The sequence below is a fragment of the Anopheles stephensi genome, chromosome 2 (assembly GCF_013141755.1).
Source record: "Anopheles stephensi strain Indian chromosome 2, UCI_ANSTEP_V1.0, whole genome shotgun sequence".
Taxonomy (NCBI): domain Eukaryota; kingdom Metazoa; phylum Arthropoda; class Insecta; order Diptera; family Culicidae; genus Anopheles; species Anopheles stephensi.
This window is the reverse complement of record NC_050202.1, coordinates 48,747,571-48,765,947: the sequence shown is the minus strand read 5'-3', so window position 1 is coordinate 48,765,947 and position 18,377 is coordinate 48,747,571. Positions and strand designations below refer to the sequence as shown.

The 18,377-nt window shown below is 46.2% G+C and overlaps 1 protein-coding gene across 1 annotated transcript in view; it reads right to left on the bottom strand.

The window, feature by feature from the left end:
- The window catches only part of LOC118502403 (homeobox protein Hmx), a 63,974-nt gene that overhangs the window by 35,825 nt on the left and 9,772 nt on the right, over window positions 1–18,377 (bottom strand). Inside the window, exons 2-3 of the mRNA XM_036034626.1 lie at window positions 14,680–16,054; window positions 14,381–14,569 (exon numbers count right to left, since the gene is read on the bottom strand). Of these exons, the coding sequence (XP_035890519.1) occupies window positions 14,381–14,569; window positions 14,680–16,054 (1,564 nt within the window). The remainder of the gene's footprint in view (window positions 1–14,380; window positions 14,570–14,679; window positions 16,055–18,377) is intronic.

The window sequence follows — 18,377 nt, the reverse complement described above, 5'->3', positions numbered from 1 at the left end:
ACGTGCCCGTCTGGCATTTTACCGTTCCCATTCGCGTGAAACGCTTTCACACTTAATATGATTTACGAATGTTTTTAGGAAGACCTGTTTTGATTTTGTAACCTACTAATGAAGCACATATTTTTCACTGAGGGCGAAGTTGCTGTTCATCGACGTTGCTAGATATTATTCGTTATCATTTGAATTAGCAGCTAGAATCGCCGGATCAAATTTTCCGAACTATAGATAAATGATCCGAACTTATGATGAATTCCACTGTGTGGTGATTTTTGTGCTAAAGGACAACAGTTTATGCGACACGATAGACGCCTAGATAAATTTTCAAAATATCTTGAAATAATAGATAATTGGACCAAGTTTTTCACTAACACGTGTAAGGGTTAAATATGGTCTACCAATTCCTCCTCTAGATAGACAAAGACATCATTATGTTGAGACGTTCTTATGTAACAGAAGCTTACACACAGGATCAAGCGGGTGGCACAAATTCTAGGATTGAGGACATAAAGGCTCCGGTAGGCTAGGCATGTCATGAGAATGATATGATTGAATAACCCTGCTTTTTAAGATCCACAAAGACAGTTTGAACCCTAAACTGAGCAGGAGTGCTGGCGACGATGCTTTCGCTAGTAAGGGCAAGAATTTGACCAGACACACTTCGGCGTTCAACCGTGAGTGATTTCGAAGTCTTCTAGGAGAAGTTAATAATTTCTCAAAAATTGCATACTATTAGGCGCTAATGATTATATTTTGATTGCTGAAAAAATAACAAAGTAAATCCCAACCACGTTAAACTTTATGGCGTTTGATTTAAGTTTTTTTTTTAAATATCCATACTTTATCCTGATTTTTTATTGTGAATTCTAATGTCAGTAGCTGTTGATCAGGGTTTTTTATCTATGTTGGACGGTCTGACCGACTAGCTTTGTTCATATAGTAATCATATGAAACTAGAATAATATTTAATCTAAAAGTAAAATTTACCCACACTTCACTCCGCACGCCAAATAAACATGGTCGTACTTCTTCCAGCTTCTGACCAGTTTAACCCTTCTTCAGCTCCTCCAAATACTCTGGTCCAAAATAATCAAAAACTCCACAGCAGAAGAAAATAAACACATTTCTAGGAAATTTAAAGTCCTTAAAAATCATTTAAACACGCCACACTCAGTCTCGGTTGCAGCGTCTTATACAAAAAAGGGAATTCTTTAATAATTCTTCTCTAGAAGATAGTGTATTTAGCACAATAAAAATAGTTGGAATAGTCTCCAGATCTTTTGAAACGTATTTTGTAACATTTCCAGAGAACAGAGCTGTTTTAAAGGATTGATAGCGATCCCAATAATTGCGGCAAGGGAAATATTATAGCAAAAGAAAATTTATATCTTGAGATTGGGGTAGGAACGGCTTTAAAACACAGCAAACGTGGAGAGTAAAGGCTTTCTTCCAACAACGGCGAGCAGGTGAAGAGTTTCTCACTCCATATGCAACATGTATTTCTTGTATTCCAGATTTTCAGTCCAAAGTAGAAAAACTCCATTCTCTCACCTTTTGAGAATAAAGACAGATTCAATCCGTAACCTAAGCCTGCAAGTACTCAACAATGCTGCTATTCCTACGGTGAACCTATCGAGTATATTGTGTTAAGTTAAAAAAAAATTTGCACAGAATGCAAAACAATATGACGTCCTTGTTGCGGAGAGCAAACGAGATTCAAAAAGAGCAGATCAGCACAATATTTTAGACGAGAGTCATAGACCATCTCGATGCCAATGACAAGCGAACTAGAGAGTGAAGCTCATCAAATTTCTCGAGCTCTACTTTGTCCCAGCGTTACATCCGGGACAATATTCTTTTATCACATCATTACTTAACAATACCTTTATCAACAACAATTATTTTAATAATGATACGCTTTTCCCCTATCTAACCCCATTCGCCACGACAACACTCAACACTATCGCACCATCTCACCGTGCGGAAGATCCATACAGCAGCATCCAAAAACACCACTGGCGAAAATCGTTAAATTAAAGCTGCTGCAAATCCTTTAAATCTCATTTTTCACCACAGTCACTTCCTACATTCTTTTTTCCTTTGTGAAACCCACACGCTAAAACCAGTCTGTCAATGGACGTGGAAAGGAAAAGCCTCTCGTGAAGATAAACACGAAAAAACAAAACACGGAAACGTTCTAGGGGACGAAAAAAGCACCACGTGGGCACAGCAAAATAAATTGGCTAACAACGAGAGAATACCGCCGACGATAATCGACGACGCGCACAATAGTCGGCCACCAGCGAACCAACGTGAGCTTTGGTCAGGGTTGAAGGCACCGTCGCGTTGATCGGAAACGCAAAGACGACGACGATGACGATGATGATGATGATGTTGTTGTAGCATAGACCACGGTGTATTTCGAGCTACGTGAAACAGTCTGAAGGAAGGAAAACCGGCCAATCGGTTTTGTGTGCCAAACCGTGGTCACAGCTGTGGCGAACCGGCGATGGTGGGAGAAAAAATTAAATCCCACGAAATGCTGCGTTTACGTTGTAGCAATGTTTTTGAGGCTGATAAAAGTAGGACAGCACTCAGGTTGGTGGCGGCGCAGATGTGATGGAATGATAAAAGGGTATATCAAAATATTGGAAAATCTTTACCAGCTCATCAAACAGAGTAGAGAAGATTCCTTGACAAATTATTCAACTAGATGAGGTGATCTGTGAGGGATATTCTTTTCAATAAATCCCAACTCCCCAGCTGGTACTGAGCTTCATCAGAATAGCTAGAATATAGCATAAAACCAACATGAAGCTTCAACCTCAGCTCCAACAATCCTTCACAAAAACGAGTTCTAAATGCAACAAACCATGCCAAAGTTGTTCGTTGTACCCGCAAACAACTAATTTGTTGCAACACAGGATTGCCCGAAACATTCCAGGTCCTGGGTAATCCTGGGGAACACTCGCGCCACAATTAATCACGAAGCATCGCGACTAATGATAGCCGAGGAACCAATTTGAATACAGCGTAAATAATGTCGATCTGTTTGGTCGCGCGTATGAGTTCGCCCACTGAATGGAGTGATAGATGTCACTCGCCCCCTTTTTTGGCCCCCTCCCGAACGCTGCGACCAATGTCGGCCGATGTCTCAGCGAAGTGACAGTGATACATTGTAAATGACGCAGCAGTTGTTGTTGCTGGCACAGCTCGTGGCCAGCGCGAAATAGAGAATTAATATCTAAAACTAATGAAATTCTAATTAATGTTTCCGCCCAAAACTGGGCGCCCGCACGGGAAAATGCGTGGAAAATTATCATCGACAAAACGAGCGATTCGGAAAATGACATCCACACTACAGCTGCTGCACGACCTCCTCTATCCGTGGACCTCGGATAGTTATATGGGGAGATAGATAGCTCCACCAACCCCCGACACCGCAGCTTATTCGCGCTGCGGAAAGGAATATAATTAAAGCGAAATAATTATGCCTATGACATATGAATGTTGGACCAAGATAATGAGAATCCGGCCCGCAGCATCGAGTGTGTGTTTGAGCAAACGGCGCCCATTAGGTGCACGGCCAATGTGGTGTACGCTCGGTGGTCGAACACACCACACGCCAGTATCTGATCGACAAGCACCGGGATTGCACGGATGGGGAAGGGTTGGACAAATGGTGGGTTCCGTGTATGTCACAGAAGGCATAAAACATCGATTCGGTATAATTATAAAATAAACGTAACATTTATTACAATTAAACCTACATAGATACGCGATGCGAGACATGCGAGACAGATAATTAATTGATCTGTACCGCGGCACACGAGACCTGGACCTGGAGGCAGCAGACTTTGGATTATCGGGGTTATCGTAGCCTACTAATTGTTCGAACCTTGACGTGTCTGCGATAACGCTGTACTACGAGCATGCAAAGATTTATCATACGTCGCGGATAATCCTCAAATCAAGAACTCAACATATCGTAGTTGAGCAGCTTTAATTTTAAGTTGACAGCTCTCTTTAAGATAAAATAATCCTCCCGGAAATAATGATAGCCAATATGTTTCTTCCAAACTCCCCCAAACCCCCGGAATTTGCGAACGAAATCACGCCTCCACGGCGCGAGAGAAATGAGCTACAAAATCCTGCCAAATCCTCGCTACCGCACCCGTTCTGCCGATCCGCCGGCACTGGATTAATTATTCATATTTCTCCACCATTTTAACCAACCATTTGTATGTAAATTTTTCCACTCTTCTTTCCCGAATTCCGGTACCGGTTTCCCGGGCCTTTTCGAACCCCTTTTGCGCAATCCGGCAACGAAATTGAACCTGAGCAGACCCTTTGAGTCCCCTTCCTAGAGCCCACCACCGGAGACGGGAACACGTATTCCAAGGACTAACGGAGGCAGCCAATCGGAAATCGGCTACAACCATTACTTGAGGATGCTAAAGGGATGCATTTCGAGCAACCGGGAGCAATTAAAACGGCAATCATAATTAAAGTAATGAATGCGATAAATATTTTACCCCCCTCCGGAGGTTGGGGCGCATCACTCCTTCCTGAGAGAGAGATTTGCAGATGTAACGACGCAAAGGAAATACGTCGTAAAATGGTTTTGTGTCCTCGAACGTCAAGATCGTTCTTGAAGCGTCCTCGTGCTTTTATCGATTTATGATCTGCCACCACATAACTGGAAGGCCACAAAAGGCCAGCAGCTGGAACGGCTTACCGGAGATAATGCTATCCCAACTGGTGAAAGGATATCGAACCATCAATCGCCCCGTTACACTCAAACCAATCGAAACAATGTTTGACCAAAACGTCGAACAAACGATTACAAATGGGTGATAATTCTTTTACGACCATTACTGAGGCCCCTTTCTTAACAGGGCCTGCTTTTATGGGCTTTTGAACGGGGTAGGGGGTCCAGCGATATAATTAGCGCAGCAAAAGTGGACGCCATTTCCCATTGACTATATAGACGAGATTCTAGTTGGGTTATGATGATGATCATCATTGTGATAGTGATGATGTTGCCCATTCTTGGCCATAGACGAGCCGGCCAATGTTCGACCAACGTTGAGAACTATTAACTACGCGGTGATGGTCCGGCAGCAAAAACAAATCAATTTTATGACCCCGATTGAGATGCTGCCGGAATGGTCCATCCGAGCTGCACGAGTGGAGGAAGTAATTTACTGTGGCCACACCAAACACCGGAGCTACTGAAAGAGTACAAATATTTGGCGAGAAGAACATCCATTACGTGGGCTATTTTCTTTCGCGTCCAAGTTGATTGTTTATTGTTCGCGGAGGTTCGGGTTATCTTGAGGACTCGGCTATTCGGCTATTTATAGCATCAAATAGTATTTGATGTTTTAATTTCATGCTACAGCTTCATTAAAAGCGAATGAAAATGCTTCCTCAAAAAAAAAAAGGTTGACAACACCACAAACACTGGTCTGGAGCCTTGTAGCCAGCACCACCACAACACTCCATCGCGTAAAGAAGCGGCGTACACCTAACGCTAACGCTTTCCCCCGTTGGATGTGTCCAAACATCATTAAACAGTGTAAAGTAACTAGAACGATAATGATAACGATAATCACCACCGGGAAGCCTTCACCTAGCGGCCGCCATCACCATCACCATCTCCCCCTTAAAGAAGCGACCGACCCCAAACAACACCCATTAAAGTTGGCTGCGTCGGAAGCGGAACGTCACCGCTTCAAGTGAGCCATAAACATAAAAATGCTATATTAAATCCAGCCATCCGGCTTCTTAAGACGTTGGACGCTGGTGGCTGATGGCCGCGACGCGATACAGCGTATCAGCTGGCTGGAACAAATCTCAAGCCTCGAACCGCCCATGAAGAAGGCACAATATGTTCCACAACTCCCCGATGCCGATGTCTTTGTTGAGGCGAGTCCTCCGTGAAGGCGGGGGCAAGAATTTCAGAAACCAGCTCCAGTAGCAATGGTGTAGCATCCGTTGCTGCATAATGGCCAGCAAATGACGCGAAATACTGCGGAATTATAACATTTAATGATCATTAGTCTGGGAAGAGGATCTGGTGCAGGGATCCGCTTCGCAAAGCAAGAGTCAGCCACACTAGCCAGACAGAAACTGAAGCGTCGGACGCGCATGAGGTCCTCTTCTTGCAGCTCAGCACGAGCACAAGCTGTCAACCTTGCTGGGAAGGCTGGCACGCTTCAACTTCATCATGCCCGTGCAGAATGGCACCACACACTGATGCTTTTTGTCACTTTGCGTCTTCTTTTTTTTGCTCACTCTCCTGAAGTCCTGGCTATCGCCGAACCTACGAAAGCATAGCTGGCCACGTCATTATCGGCAGATGGTGCTTATTATATTAACGACACATCACGTGATGTACTCCCCGGCATTACATTCTCTCCCCTTGTTCCTACCGAGTGCTTCGGCGAACCGGTAGACCACATTTGCTTCATCTTCATCTTCACATTGTCCCGAAAATACGGGGCTCCCTCAAGTTTAACACCGTTTCTATCCGGAGCGGCTTCTTAATGATGCGAGTGATCGATTTGGCTGCAGCGAGGACAAAAAGCGTGTTCAAGTTTAAGTTTTTAGTTGAAGGACCATATCCTCATGAACTCTTATGCAAAATAAATATCTTTTACTTAGTAGAAAAACTAGTTTAAGTTAATGGCTTTTTTTGCTGTAAAACACAAGAAAATTGGAGCCCTTTGAGTTCCTTCCCCGTATTCTTCGACGGATTGTTCCCAACGGCGAACCTTGGAAGAAAAATATAACATACTTCCAAGCATTCTTTCACATACATTCTTGCACATCGAAAGGGGAAAATCCTTGCAGGCACACACACACATACCTACGTACAGAATCGAGCAGGGCGCAACCGGAACTACTGTTATCTCGCTCGCACAAGAAAACGTTCCAACGTAGTAGCAGCAGCATCATCATAATCATCATCCTCCGCTCGACTAAAGAGTCCCCTCCTGAACTTCAACACACATACACCCCCAACACTAGCACACTAACACTGTGTGGGTGATGTTTTAAATTTCCTTCGCCCGAAGCGCTCACACACATCCTCGTCGTGGCCGTCGTTTTCCCTTTGTTGGGGATGGTTTTTTGAAGACTCCGTGATTGGATGATTATGGAGCAACATCATTATGGTGCAGGGTAGCAGGGAGGGTGCAAATTCGTCTCACACATAGCTGTCTGTGCGCGTGTGTGTGTGTGAGTACGCCCGAGGACCGAGTTCTGAAGAACAGCGACGAGCACAGCCGAAAAACAGGGGGCTCCAATGCAAGCGCCAGTCCTCGGACGAGATACTGAATCTTCTTTCCCAGCATTCACCACCGTTTTATGTATATTTATGAGGGAGCTCGTCGGAAAATGAGATTTTTCTTCCCATGACTCACTGTGAGTGTGTGTATCTGCCGTGTGTCCTGATAGCCAGCTCCTATCACCGAAGTTGCGAAGAGTCTCAAGGAATCGCTAGGAGCGCTGCGCCATCTTTTTTTTTCGTCTTGTTTCAGCGAATGGTGCAAATGTTTCATTTATTTATGAATGTATTCCATTTTGCTTTAGCCCCATCCCCCGTTCACCTCAACCTTCTATCCTCCCCACCAGTTCTTTTCATACGCAATCTTTTCTTGTGTTTTGCGTGCTTCGCGCTCAATCTATTGTCTAACACGTGTCTCCGTTCTGTTTCCGTTTTCTTCCTTTCATCGCTTTATTGGAGTGTAGATTCCAGGGAGCCGAACAGCATTCCGAACACACCACACACACACAGACCCATTTTTCCGGCCTTCATTTTCACCCAACACATTTCGGGGCGGCGGCACTGAACAGGCGCCATATAATATGCGTTTATGGTCATCAAATTTAAATCGAATCTCATCAACAACATCCTGCTTGCTAGGGGCTGGGATGTTGGGGCCAGTGTTTTTCTACTTTTTTGTTACGGGCCGGGCACGGTGGAGAATAAATGATTTGATGGTGTTTGAAACACTATAGACATAGTTTCGCATTTGGCCTCTCATGGCGCTTGTCGTTGGCGGTTCGTCGTAAGGGTCCACGCATAAATAAGAAGGAGGGACATTTTGTGGCGAAAAATAATCAACAAGGTATTTATGAACCCGGACCCGGACCCGAACCGGAGCTCCAAGAGAGCGAGAGCGAGGATATACTGCTGACTCAGGGAAAATAATGATGCTCTTCCGTGATCGGATGTTTAAGGTACTGTAGGTCAGGGATTTGGGGCAGTGTTTTTTTTTTTAAGTGATGCGTTTCGTGTGCTTTGTTTATTTGACCTATTTAAGGAATTTAGATATAGGTTATCGATTGGTGACGCACAGGGGTTAACCAGTTAAAAAGGCAAAATCGGCCAAACTCTTTAGGAAATCCCTGCTGATGTTAAGTCAAAACAATCAAAGTATGATCAAGCTGAGCAGTTGATATTGCAATTGAAGCACATTTTAACACACCAAAGTTCATCTGTCAGAGTCTGCACTTGACTCTATTCGCTATGATAAACATATGCATTAAACAATAGAGACTATTTTTCATTCGATAACCCTGGGTCCTACAGATAACTCCAATTGTATGCCGTGCTGTTCAAATATTTGTGTATAACAGTGAGATACTTCTTGATGATTGATTACAACTGACTCAACATATTCTTCCCATGTCTTGAGAAAGCCAAAAGTGTCTAAAGGAATACAGATTCTGACCACTGACCAGATTTATTAGACAAATAAATGAAAAAGAAACTGTTGAGTACGGATGGGCGCTCCGGTTCGGAATCACGATTCCGATCCGATACAGCATATAAATGAGTCCGATCCGATCGGAAAGAATGATTCCGCCCAGTACCAGAAACGTTTTCGATTCTGGACTCGTTTTGATTCCGGACTCGTTTTGGTTGCGGGGTCGATTTCGATTTCGAACTCGTTTTTGATTCTGCGCTCCGGATTCCCGTTCTGCTGCAAATGTATGTGTCGTACACATTGTTCTGCGTTATCTCCTCTCTTCTTTGTCCTTGCCAGACGGTTGCTTGGTGGTATAATTTGCGGGGAGAATTTTTGAGGCGACGGGGGTTTCCTCTTATTTTTTTACTTTCCCTTTCCCCCTCCACTCCCCCCCCCCTCTGGATAGGAGAAAAAATAGGAGCGCGGAATCACGATCCGGAGTCGACTCCGGCGGCGGAGCGCTCCGGCATGGTCGGATCTGCCCATCCCTATTGTTGAGGAAAATTGAGGATTTATCGTTGTGAATCCAAGTTGAATGGGACTGAGTATTCGTCTAAACCGGGCATCTTCAAACTTCTTCTTCTTCTTCTTCTCTGGCCTAACGACCTCTTGGCTCATGCCAGCCATTTCTGGCTTACTAGACTTAAATGATACCACGCAGTTGGATACTGAGTCCTCACTACGGGGGAACGGTCCGGATGAGATTTGAACCCAGGTCCTGCCGTATGAAGACTGGCGCCGTTGTCGCCCCACCACCGGGCCGCCCCTTCAACTCCTCCAAACTAAGACCCAAAAAAACTTTCTTCTTCTTCTTAGGTTTGAAGTCCGATCCTGCTTATTAAAATTAAGCACCAAAGACTCACATTGCATACATTGTTCAGTGATGTTAAAGCCCATATCAATGCTCAATACAAAAAATTGGATAACTTCTCCATGAAGATATTCGGAAAATCACAACTAGGAACACAAAAACTATGATATCATGGTCAATGTCAATATCTCTAGTCAGTGATGTTTGACTGGACAAGTTTGGCGACTTCTGGCTTAAATGGTCTAAGCGGTAAATAATATCCTGGAAAATAAAGACATTGCTATCCCAAACTCAATATCAATGTCTGAGATGAAGTCCTCCATCACTCAGAATCAGCTGCTGACTGCAGAGACTGATCTCAGCAACAATAAAATCATAGCTAATGAATCTATATCCAAGATGAAGTAAAAGTGAATTTTTCAAGGCCCAAATCGAGCTTTTCCCAAATTGAGACCCCTTTTTCCTTTGCGTTTCAACACTCCAACTCTTAAGAATTCTTCTATTTCTTCCTCTTAGGTCATGCCTGTCATTTCTGGTTTACTAGACTTATCGATACCAATAAATTAGGAAGTCAGTCCTCATTACGGGTGATAAAATTTGAACCCTATCAGAATTATTAAAGTAAACAATAGACCTCATCATCTTACTCCATTTTAACACTCAACTCTTTTAATCATTGGCTTTCCTCTTTTTGCTCTCAATAGTCGGAACTGAGGCCCTTTTGTTCGGATTTTCCAACTCAACACACAAAACCATGCTAAAGGAGGTTCCACAAAGGTTCCAAAAAACCTGAAGTTCAAATGCCCGTATGTGTGTGTGTTGTTACATACGGCATACCAACTCGAACATATAGAAAAACATCGCACTTTCTCCACCCGACGTGTGGATGGTGGCTGTGTGCTTGTAGTGAAACTGCATAAACGCCCCACATTTTCCATGTCCAAAAAAAAAGTGGAACTTCACAGCTTTGTGGTCGATTGCAGTGGTTGCAGCCATTTTTATTCTAATCCTCACACCCATACACAGTTCATGCATTGAGTATGTGCATTTTTTGCTGCTGCTGCTGCTGCTACCCGGCCAATGTATCTGTTTGGTTTGGAGCTTAACGATTAAATTAACTTCGCAAGTTCGTAGTGGCGGTGTGATTGTGCTTTGTAGTAATTGCATTAATAAAGTTCAATGAACTTCGAGCAAACAAAGCAATCCCTCTTGGCTTCAGAGGAAGCAATAAGGAAAAACAAACAAACCGCGGTGCAACACAAATGCACTTGCCGTCTTGTGTTGGCTAGCTGGTGGCTTCAACATGGTGTTTGAATTTAAAATTGCTTACATCGTCCGAATTTTGGAGAGGTTAAAATTAAACCCGTTTTCGATGCAATTAAAATGCTTGTTGTTTCAAGATGACTAAACTCTCCACAAGTCCACACGGTCCACACACACACACATAAAAGGGCACGTTCGACTGTTAATTGCATGTAATAGAAATGTTTGCTCGTCACGGAATATCGTCGTCGTCGCGGGTCATGTCGCCCGATTTGGCACGGTGGGCGAGGAAAAAGTCACATACGACGATGTACAGCAATTACCGTATGCTGATCGTATTGCCGCGTGCAAGAATATGACGGTACAACACATGCTGTTTATCGAGCCACGATTACTTCCTACGTGTGCGATAACCCGTCGGAAGGGGGGATGGGGATCGGGAAGAAATGTGGGGGGTAATATGACCTGCTCCGATTCCTTCCGAGCCCCCTCCTCCCCCAAGCATGGTTTAATTAAATGCAATAAAATTCCAACCCAACTCGGTCCGGTAATGTGGGAACGCACGCTGCATATCTAAACAAACCCTCCCCCCAGACCGGATGGGTCACGTGCCGATGTACCTGTGGGATGTGGTTTTTGCCCGGTTTGTAGCTTCGATTAGCTCTGACTGACTGATGGTGACGATTGCTAATGTCTGATAAGGCCCAATCGATAGACGGTTTGACAAGCGTTAGACGAGCGATCTACGAGTTGAGGTGTTTTGCTTCGGGAAAACTTGGTCCAGGACACTTAAATTTAAAGATATTTATAAGGCCTAAAAAGGCATCACCTAAGTGAGGTTAAAGTTGCTAACTTATTACTCCACTTTGAGAGCATTTTATTGGTGAAAAGCCCAACACGAACCCCAGCTCCACTGTCTAATTTGATCGATTGGAACAATATTTATTTTTATTGCCAACCGTATACAATTGACGTGATAATGGGACGCATATCGAACTATTGACGGCACTGATAAGCACTATTTATTTACCATCCACTAGCTATGGTATTTTCCCCGTTTTTCCCTTTTATCGCCCGTGTGTATCGATTAATTTACCGCCCGGCGAGCGTAACGATTGATGGTTTATTTACGGCTTTTTTACGTACTTCAAGAATCGAGATTTTCCACCGGCTACTTGCAATCAGATAGAAGGGGCTTTCAACACCCCGTTTGGAAGGCGTATTTCACCTGATGAGAATTCTAGACTGGTTCCGAACGGCTAACTACAAGTACACCGTAATTTACATGATTCTAATTGAATAAGTGTAAAATCCTTTCCCCAGTGGGCAATACACTACAAGAGCTCAGGGCACGTTCATGATGCCCAGTCATTGTCCCCACTTGAAGTCACGTGTACTTCGAACAAACTTCCCATCCACATCCAAAGCCCATCCACCCAATCCTTTCAAGAGACACGTATCAATAAAGAAACAATTTAACAGCTGTCTATCGGTCAATTATCTCTGTCAAAGCATCATCACCGGACGTCCGAACGGCTGGGGAACCTTATACCGTCTCGCCCCCCAGGAACGGGCAACGGTCCCGGTCCGCGACGATTAAAATCACAAAAGCTGTCCCCCCCCCCCCCCCCCCCCATACGGTGCTCCAACATGTTTCGAATAATTGATGATACTTCACCCGGGATTCACCGGGAAAAACTGTCCAGACAGGGTAGGCCCGTACGTGGGGCACTGTAGAACTTTTTGGCTGGCTCTGGATGTCCTCCGTTCTGTTCCGTACAATTTGCCGCAACTTCATCAGGACGCCAAGCCAAAGCGACAAGCGACTCGTAATTTCCACATCATTTCAAGAAGCACGTTCACTGGACCTCCCCCCCTGCCATACTGACCACTGCTGTGCAATAAACGAGAGCGTACAATCTCCAGCAAGGTTCAATTTTCAAAACCCTTCCAAATGCTTCCCAGGCCATCTAATCCCGTTCCGGGCACTGGAGGGCATCATTATCCCTGCTATTGACATGCAATGGACGACTTATAATAGAGAGGTTCAAAAGTCTGTTAACGTGTCTGTGCTCTACGGTGACTTCAGGAGTTCAGCCAGCTGCACCGGACACCACGAAACATTAGCAAAACACCACCGGACACCGATGCACCGGACCGTGTGTCCAGGGTAACCTCTTAGCCCGTAAGCTGTCGTTCACTCATTTCGGGCTTTGGTTCATCCCCACAGGATGTGTCACGCATCGGTAGACTCTAAATCGTGACCATGTCTGTGGCAAAATCTAGAGCTACAACCGAGAGCTACCCCTAGAGAGGAAGATATTATACCGCCACTAGGCTGGACTGACTGGACTGACTTGCAGATGACTTGCCCGGATGCTAATGCATCCCGATATTGACATCGTCCAAGGGACGCCCAGCTGTGGATGCACCGGATTTATACACCAACACTGGCGGCTGGTCGACACGATGCGGCTGACAAAGAACGGTGCGTGAGTGTGTGTCCGGTAATTCTTCGCACGCTAGTGGATGGGACAAATTGCTGCTAATAAGTCGATACATCGGTTGCTGGAACCGTGCAAGTGACCTCTTTGGCACAACACACACACGCGCACGCTGTCCAATGTTCACGAACTAAGTGAACAAAGTGACAAAGAACTGCGGGACAGTTATCTGCCTAGTGGCCTGGTAGCTTAATGGATCGCTGGACCGGTGCCCAAAACTGGAGAGTGGATTTTGAACTATCGACGAAGCCAACGTCGGTGATGGTGATGAGCAACATTCATTTCTCATTTCTAATCATGGATTTAACAAAAAAAATATTTTGGGAGACTTCGAGGCATCGAGGCCTTAAGGACAAATTTAAACTATAAAGCTTTAATTGTTCTGTTACTTGATCCCCAATATTTTCGTAGTTCTCTTTTAATGTCCTTCTATCAAATGATAAAGCCCTTTCGCCCAAGAAGAGTAGCCTCAAGTACTTCTCCCAAACTATCTCCCAAAGTTATCTTCCAAGCATACGTAACCAGTTATCATTCATTACCTTCAGGACTCCTCACCATCACTGTCTAATTACGACCGAAACTAACAAAGCACAACTTCAACAACACAACACGTCTCCCTCAACGGAGATCCCTGACGCCCTGCAACCTGCCCAAAGTGTTATTGAAATTAATGCGACGATATTAGAGCCCAATTACACGCACTGCAAGACCCCTTTTGCGTACCCTTTCGCACTGTACAACCCAACCCACGACGGTGGTACACGAGGGGTTGTAATAATCGACACCGTATGGTAACTCCGCCATCGGGGACACAAACACGCATCGGCACGACGCCATCGACAGCTTTTTTGGACACCGACGGCTTTTACGACATTCAATCATCGTTTTTACGGCGATCCATCAAATTTTCGATGATTAATTGGGGGCGTACGGGCGGAGAGCGTTTTACGAGTACCAGTCACCGGCAAATTGGGCATATCATCAACCACGCGTGTGTCCCCTTCGGCGGGGAATGGTTTTGCAAGAGAAGACGGGATACTTACTGGAACCGAGCCGATCGCGCCATGCCATCGGATTCGCCACCAAACCCTGCAGACCGGGCCAGTACAGATGGGTCCGGTCGACGAGCGGTCCGGCGTGGGCCTTCATCGGTCCGTTCGCGTGGTTTTGCGACAGATACTGCGCCATGTTGGCTGCCGCAGCGACGGCCGCCGTGAAGCGGGGCATTCCGCCTGCAACGAAAAGTTCCGCACGTGCGAAAGTGGGATTATTTTCGTGAACCGTCCGGAATCGAGGGCAGCCCCTCTTTGGCCCTCCTCGCCATCACTCCGCGAATACTTACCTCCTAAGGCATTCAGTTGGGCGGTGGTGACGGGCGGTGGCCGCGACAGTATCGTATCGATACCGTGCGGATTGCTGGCCGAGCTCGAGTGCGTTTGCGTCTGGGACACGGCCGTCTGATGGCCCGGCCCAGGGCTCCCCGGGCCCGAGTGTGGCCCTTGGGCGGAATGTTGCTGCGGGTGGCCGTGTTGCTGGTGCTGGGCCGCCTTCATCTCCGTCATTGAGTGGAGAGCGGCCAGCGGAGGGCCCAGAAAGCTGAGCTGCAACTTGTGGTCCAGCATGTCCGAGATCGTGTGCGGAGTTTTGCCCTTCGAACCGGCCAGATGGTTGTGGTTCACTGCTCCGGTACTGTTGTTATTGTTACTATGCAGCTGATGATGGTGGTGGTGCTGTTGATGGTGGTGGTGGTTTAGCTGCTGATGTTGCTGGTGCGCCAGCTGATGTCCAACGGCGGACAGAGCGAACGAAGCGACGGACGATCCCGAAGCGTTTGACGGTTGATGATACTGGAGCGAGCCCGACTGTGGACCACAGCTACCACCACCGTGGGAAAGATTTTCCGGACTTCGGGACGATCCAACACTATCCTCGTGAGGACTCCCGGACAGTGGATAACCGCCGAGTCCCACCAGCTCACCGTCCTTCGTTTGACTAGAGTAAGACCGTGCACTGCCGAGTGGACTTCCGCAAGATTCTTCGCGCCGGTGTTTCGAACCAGGCTCCCGACCTTCCGGATCCGGACTACCTTCCGACCCGTAGTTACTGCTGTTCAGCCGGGATCCGTTTACCGGACTATTACCACGTGACCCGTCCTGCAGGATGTTAATTTCGTCCTGGTCCTGGTCTCCGGGTTTCTCCTGGAGCTCACTTGCCCCGTACGCCGTCCCACTATGTCCACCGAGATGGTCCGACGTTAGTCCCGTGCCGTCGCCCGAACCGCCGTGATACGATCGTCCGTAAGGGCTGCCTTCTGCACCGTGTTGCTGATCGTGTCCACCGCCCAGATACAGGTTCACCGGACTACCCGTGTCGCCGTGGTGTGGATTCGGTACGCCGGACCGAAAGTGTGCGTTGGCGGTGGCGTGCTGCGAAAGGTTCAGCAGTGAACCGGCGGCACCGGTAAGTGTGGCGGGCGGGAGAGCAGGATGGACGCCGGACGTGTCGTACGCGGTGGACGGCGACGTCGCCGATGGATCGCGGAAGCCGAAATTGCTGCCAAAGCTAAAGCCATGCGTTCCGAGCAGTCCGGGTGATCTGAAGGCCGCCAGCGTCAACGCTTGGTACCCGGTGCGTACCGGGTCGTCCGGACCGTACGACTCCGTCCCACGACCGATCCGGGCGCTGCCAATGTTCAGCGCCTCCAGCGGGTATGGCCACTACCGGGCGAACTTCAGCTGAACGAACTGGGAACGATTCCTAGCGCTTCACTTCAAAGTTGCATAATTATCTTAACTTTATCACCGAATGAGTGAGCTCAAGCAAACTTCTTTAAAATTTAACTCCAGGCATAATCCACTTGCTTCAAACTTCACGAATCACTTTCTCACACAATTTACCACCTTTGTTATACACTCTTCTCTCTGTTCACTTTTCTTCTTTACTTATCAACTCTCATTAATTGCAAATCACTTTGAGCTTGTTTTTTTTTCGTCACATTCACTTTGTTTCTAAACTTTCATCACAATTGTTTGCAATTTCTTATTTTATTGGTTAGTTTTGTAACAACTCTACTTTCTTTTCTTTACTCTTTTTTGTTTTCTATGTCTCCGCAATTTATTCTTATTATCTTCATTCACTTTTTATTTATTTTCCGATTCACTTTCACCGTTAGAATCTTTTTTTTTTCTTCAACTTTTTAGAAATTTTCACAACATTCACCAAACCCACTTAAACAATTCCATCACGACACGCAACGCGCTCCGTTTAGAGAAACCCGAACGCGCACACACACAGAACGAAAAACACTTCCGGATGTTGCGAGGCAACGTGCAAGAATGATGTCGACCTTTGTAATTCGGTACCGGATCAGGTAGGCCTCGATACACTGTTTATCAACTTCAAAAGCGGAACACACACGCACACAATCACCCACAGACACAAAAACAAAGTGATCGTTCAGAATTGCGACCTGTGCCGATACACTTCAGGACTCGCGTGTTTGTGTATTAGTGTGAGTACTTCTTGCCCGAAAGTCGTAAGGATTAGCGAAATCTGGATCTCCGTACCGGACGACAGCGAAACCGTCCCGTTCCGGTCAGTTGTTCAACATGTTCTCAGCACCAGCATCCCAAGCGCATAGCAGTGAACCGCATAGGTTGTTGACTCCGCCCATCGATTAAAAAGGGATAAAAAGGTGGAGCACCGAAGTATGCTGTCCAGTCTCTTTCGAGGGGTTTTTGGGAGTGTGTGCGAGAGAGAGAGAGAGAGCGAGGTAGAAAAGCCAATGCCACAATGTCTACACGTTTGCGCACTAACAAGCCACACATACACACAGAGAGCCAAACGTGGCTGTGTGGATAAGAGGAAGCATAAAATGCTCGTTCCTGCTTATGCTCGAACAAAATGCCCGGCCATGATGTGATGGCGCTTGGCTTTTCTTTGCCTGCTCTCTATCTCTCTCTCTCTCTCTCTCTTTCCTTGTCTCTCTCGCTCTCTCTCTCTCAACATCATCCCCTATCTAGGGGTGTGTTAGGAAAAAAGGGGTTTGCAGCGAGAACGAGCTTTGGCATTACCGATCGCAGTCAATGCACCAGTTCATTAATTCTTCGCGCTCGCTCTCGCTCTCGCCTATGTCCGTGTTCCTTCTCTTACAGCATCTGCAGCACATCTTAAACTTGTTCACTGGTTTTCCCCCACGCAACGTCCGGGAAAAGCTTCTATTTCACATTAGTACCCACCTGGATACCCTCGTGCTCGAGTTCCTCCACTAAAAAGGGGAAGGCACACTTACCACTCGGACACACACACTTGGGCACGCGTATTGTTGTTGGTGGTTGGTGGAAACATAAACAACCACAGCCACAGTCTTCCATTGCGCGAGTTCATATATGTGAAGCTAATCCTTTTTTTGTTTTGTCTTCCCATCGAATGTCCTTTTTTGTTTCATTCCGCCTTATCATCGCCCCAGCCCGTTTTTCCAGGTCCAGTAAAACGTCAGTGTGTGTATGTATGTGTCGGTGTCCTCCAGCCAGCCAGAAGAGTTAATGGGCTGCCCAGTTGCGCCCAACTACATCTTCGATTCTGGGCGCTTTTTACTCATTTTCTATACACACAATACACACAATAATGATGTTCAGATTACAGCACGGCTACGGCTTTCCGGTTGGTGCGGTGTGACGGGTTCGCGGGTTATAATTTCGTAATTTTTCGCCCGCTGGGTTGAGGGTGAAAGTGACTCTTGCGGGTGCTCTTTGTGTTGCAGGTTTCCAGTTGGAAACAAGAAAGATTATCGTCAAACGGTGACATTCGACGCACGGGGCGATTGCGCATCAGGGTATAATGGGCAGATCAACGACACGGGGAGGGAAGGTCGATGTGTAGAATGGTGTTGTAATCCTTTTCTCACTTCCATTTGCATAGGTCACACACACTAGCTCGGACCTTTTTTTGGGTGCCTGGATGCAGTTTGTGGAGTGCACTTGATTTTTCTTTGTCGTTTGGTTTCTTGTAACATTTCTTTTATTTTACTAGCTTGTTATT